The sequence below is a fragment of the Sphaeramia orbicularis genome, chromosome 22, assembly GCF_902148855.1.
Source record: "Sphaeramia orbicularis chromosome 22, fSphaOr1.1, whole genome shotgun sequence".
In the NCBI taxonomy this organism is placed as follows: domain Eukaryota; kingdom Metazoa; phylum Chordata; class Actinopteri; order Kurtiformes; family Apogonidae; genus Sphaeramia; species Sphaeramia orbicularis.
The window spans coordinates 49,981,321-49,985,138 of NC_043978.1; the positions used below are offsets into that span (position 1 = coordinate 49,981,321).

The 3,818-nt window shown below is 45.4% G+C and overlaps 1 protein-coding gene across 1 annotated transcript; it reads left to right on the forward strand.

Moving 5' to 3' along the window:
• Positions 1-1,119: 1,119 nt before the first annotated feature.
• ghsra (growth hormone secretagogue receptor a) lies at positions 1,120-3,430 on the forward strand. The gene is made up of 2 exons (XM_030127080.1): positions 1,120-1,954; positions 3,058-3,430. Exons 1-2 carry the CDS (start codon positions 1,120-1,122, stop codon positions 3,369-3,371), a joined length of 1,149 nt encoding a protein of 382 aa, XP_029982940.1. The 3' UTR covers positions 3,372-3,430.
• The last annotated feature ends 388 nt before the right edge of the window (positions 3,431-3,818 follow it).

Genomic DNA, 3,818 nt, shown 5'->3' on the forward strand with positions numbered 1-3,818 from the left:
CACATCAGTCTGGTATGAAAAAGATCTGAGCTGAAAGTTAACCCCCATCACTTTTTTTTGCAGCACCTGTAGGTGGCGTTACAACACTGGACTGACATTCAAATCCCAAACCATCCTCCCCTGTGCCGGTCCCCTTCACCTGTATATGTTGTTTTGCGCACTGGGAGTCAGTAGACACAATCTGGATACAGCCTACAAGACAACTACAAGAGCTGGGTATTCCACGGAGATTTATTTTTTATTCTTTTTTTTATCGCTCTGAACTTGTTTATTTCTTGTGACTTTTCTCCAAATCTTATTTCTTTGACTACGTTGACAATGCGCCGTTCCTTCGTGGTATTTGTGACTTTTATAAAAGTGTCTCCGTTCCATCATGTGGTGTTTGTTTTCACTATGGTGATCGTTTATCCTTTTGTGTTTGGCTGAGTTTTGAGGCTCCCCTGCCCCCCAGGACAGATGTTCACCGCTGCTGCCGCATCACTACGACCCTGTCTCTGACTCACCATCTCCTGACACTTGTTTTTGTCTGAAGCGCAAACGCTGGGACGCACCGCTGCTGAGGAGAACTCTGGAGCGAAGAATCCTGATGTTTCTTGACTTCTTTCATTCCTATAAACAGAAATATGTGGATTATTGATGCTTTATTTTTAATTTGATGTGTTTGTTTGGCTCATTTCTATATTTTGCTGTCTTCATCTGTTTTGATCGGAATGCATTTACGCACGCATCTCAGCGAAGTGTAGTTTGCAAATATCAGGCATGTACTTGGTTTTAAAACTGCCCTTCCAGCGCCAGACATTGACAGTTTTTAGACGAAGCGGATATTTTAGATGTAAAGCCTGCTTATTTTTGTTTAAAAAGTGCTTTTAGAGTCTGAACTGCCTCTACTGTTCCCTGGAGGATTTCTGATATTCTTTGTGGACCCTGTTGCCTCACCTTTACTGCGCACAAGGGTGACGGATCTTGGTTTTACGCACAGCTGGTACCGAACATCCGCAACTTTACGCGCCAGTTATGAGAGGAACAGGCGGCGCAAAGGGGCTTGAGGAGTCCCAAAATCGGGGTGCCTTTGACAGCCAGGGCCAGGCGCGGCCCCGGGAATAACCGCGCAACGACAGCATGCCCTCTTGGCCCAACCATTCGCAGTGCTTCTCCCATAACTGCAGCTGGGAGGAGACCCACAACGCCACAAACTTCGGTGACTTTGACTTTCCTCCTCTGAATTACTACTCAATCCCTCTCCTCACCGCCATCACCATTGCCTGCACGCTGCTTTTTCTGGTCGGTGTTGCTGGGAATGTCATGACCATTCTGGTAGTCAGCAAGTACCGGGACATGCGCACCACCACCAACCTGTACCTGTGTAGCATGGCGGTGTCCGACTTGCTCATCTTCGTCTGCATGCCACTGGACCTCTACCGCATGTGGAGGTACAGGCCCTGGCGCTTTGGGGACGCGCTCTGCAAGCTCTTTCAGTTCGTGTCGGAGTCATGTACGTACTCCACCATCCTCAGCATCACCGCTCTGTCAGTGGAACGCTACCTGGCGATCTGCTTCCCCCTGCGCGCAAAGGCCCTGGTCACCAAAAGGCGGGTGCGCGCCCTCATACTTCTTCTCTGGACTGTATCCCTGTTGAGCGCTGGCCCCGTGTTTGTCATGGTGGGAGTGGAACGGGACAACGTGAGTCCGTTACAGTTAAGTCCTGGGAAGAATGAGACCGGCTTTTACCTGGAGGACACCCGCGAGTGCAAGATGACGCACTACGCCGTGGAGTCCGGGCTGATGGGGGCCATGGTTTGGCTGAGCTCCGTGTTCTTCTTCATGCCGGTGTTCTGTCTCACGGTGCTTTACAGCCTCATAGGCCGCCGGCTGTGGCAGAGACACAGGGAGACCAACATGAGCTCCCGCGTCGCCCACCGGGATAAAAGTAACAGACAGACCATCAAGATGCTGGGTACGTTTGCGCAAATTACGCACAGTCCACAGGGTAGTCCAAACTTTATTCAGTTAATAAAAAGATGCATATTAACCACACAAATCTATGATTTGACGTATATGTAGTATAGCCTATTAACCCTTTCATGCATGAATTATGAGAACCTTAATCAAGATTTTTTTTTCCTGAGCGATTTTATTCCTCTTCAGGCATTAAAAAAAAACCAATGCAATTGATTTTTTTTTTTTTTTTTAATGAAGCTACTGTATGTTTCATGGAATTGCAAAAATGTCCACTCAGCTGGACACCATGCGTTTAATTTTTGAAGCAAAGAAACATGTATTTACTGATATACAGTGTGAAAACTCTGAAATAAAAACATTTTAATGCTACTAATCTGATGTTTACTCACATTTTAATATACTCTAATGCTAGTCATTACTCAATTCATGGACATAATATGCAAAAAAAACTGAAATTTTTGTTGTTAATTCCTGTCTAATAACAATAACGAGCAATTGATCTACACTCAAACATGTTAGATCAGGTTTGTCAAGAACAGCAAAGTGACAGTAATGCTATCAATTGTAGTGTTTGCGATGATGCATAAACATTCAATGCGTTGGCTGATATGAAACTAAAACAATAAAATTCACGATTACACAAAATACCTGTAGAATAACTGTCCACTGTAGTGACCACTATGCATGAAAGGGTTAATGTATGAAAGAGACAGGAAGTTTAAAAAAAAACAAAACACTCCATTCATCCATAATCCATCCATAATAGCCTGGAACATTTGCATATTTTCCTACAGGTGTACATCATCAGCATCATGTAGCCTAAAACTCTATGCAAATATGTAAAGAATGTGTGTATATGTACAGAACGAGTAATATAAGTAGAAGATTCTCCTTTATGTTTCCTATTCACTCTTCAATGTTTCTGCCTGTCTGCACTTTGTTTTTGTATTTTTGCTGCTGTAAACACTGCAATTTCCCCACAGTGGGATCACTAAAGTCATGTCTTAATCTCCCCTACATCCACCTCTACCTTTCCATCCTTCCACCTTCCCACTCCTTTATTCCACCTATTAACCTGTTTCTGTCCGTTCTCCTCAGTGGTGGTGGTCCTGGCCTTCGTCCTGTGCTGGCTGCCGTTCCACGTCGGTCGGTACCTGCAGTTCCGCTCTCTGGACGCACCGTCCCGGCTGCTCTCCACCTTATCCGAGTACTGCAGCTTGGTTTCTGTGGTTCTCTTCTACCTGAGTGCCGCCATCAACCCCATCCTCTACAACACCATGTCCTGGAAATACCGAGGTGCGGCGGCGCGCCTCTTCGGCCTGACTGACACCCAGCCACCGCGCTGCCGCACAGCCAGCACCCTGAAGGGAGACAGTTCCAACGGGTGGACAGAGTCAACAGTTAGCTTCTGATCCTCACATCCGACTGTCACTGTGTCCGGATATAACCTGTAAAAACCACAAGAACACAGGCCTAAAAAAAAAAAAAAAAAAAAAAAAGATTCAGTCAGGATGAAGACAAACTTATGCGTAAACGACGACAGTTGGCCTTAAGTTTGCTCCAGACGGTTCCTGTTCACTTTACGCATCACACAAACTTGGGTTTTTGTCCTGATAGACTTGAGAATGTGCCATCCACAGAAAATACCGAGCAACTTCTGAAAGACACGATGACTGAAGTGCAAAATACACTGACCTGAAGTGCTCCATTGATCCAAATGTGAACAACATATTGCACAAACACGCACATCTACAATTGCCTTATATTGTATTCATATATTCTGGATGACAAAGAATGCACTGTAGACCATGTAGCACTGATATGCATCCCTTCACAGAGGAGCAGGAGTGCACCGTGTG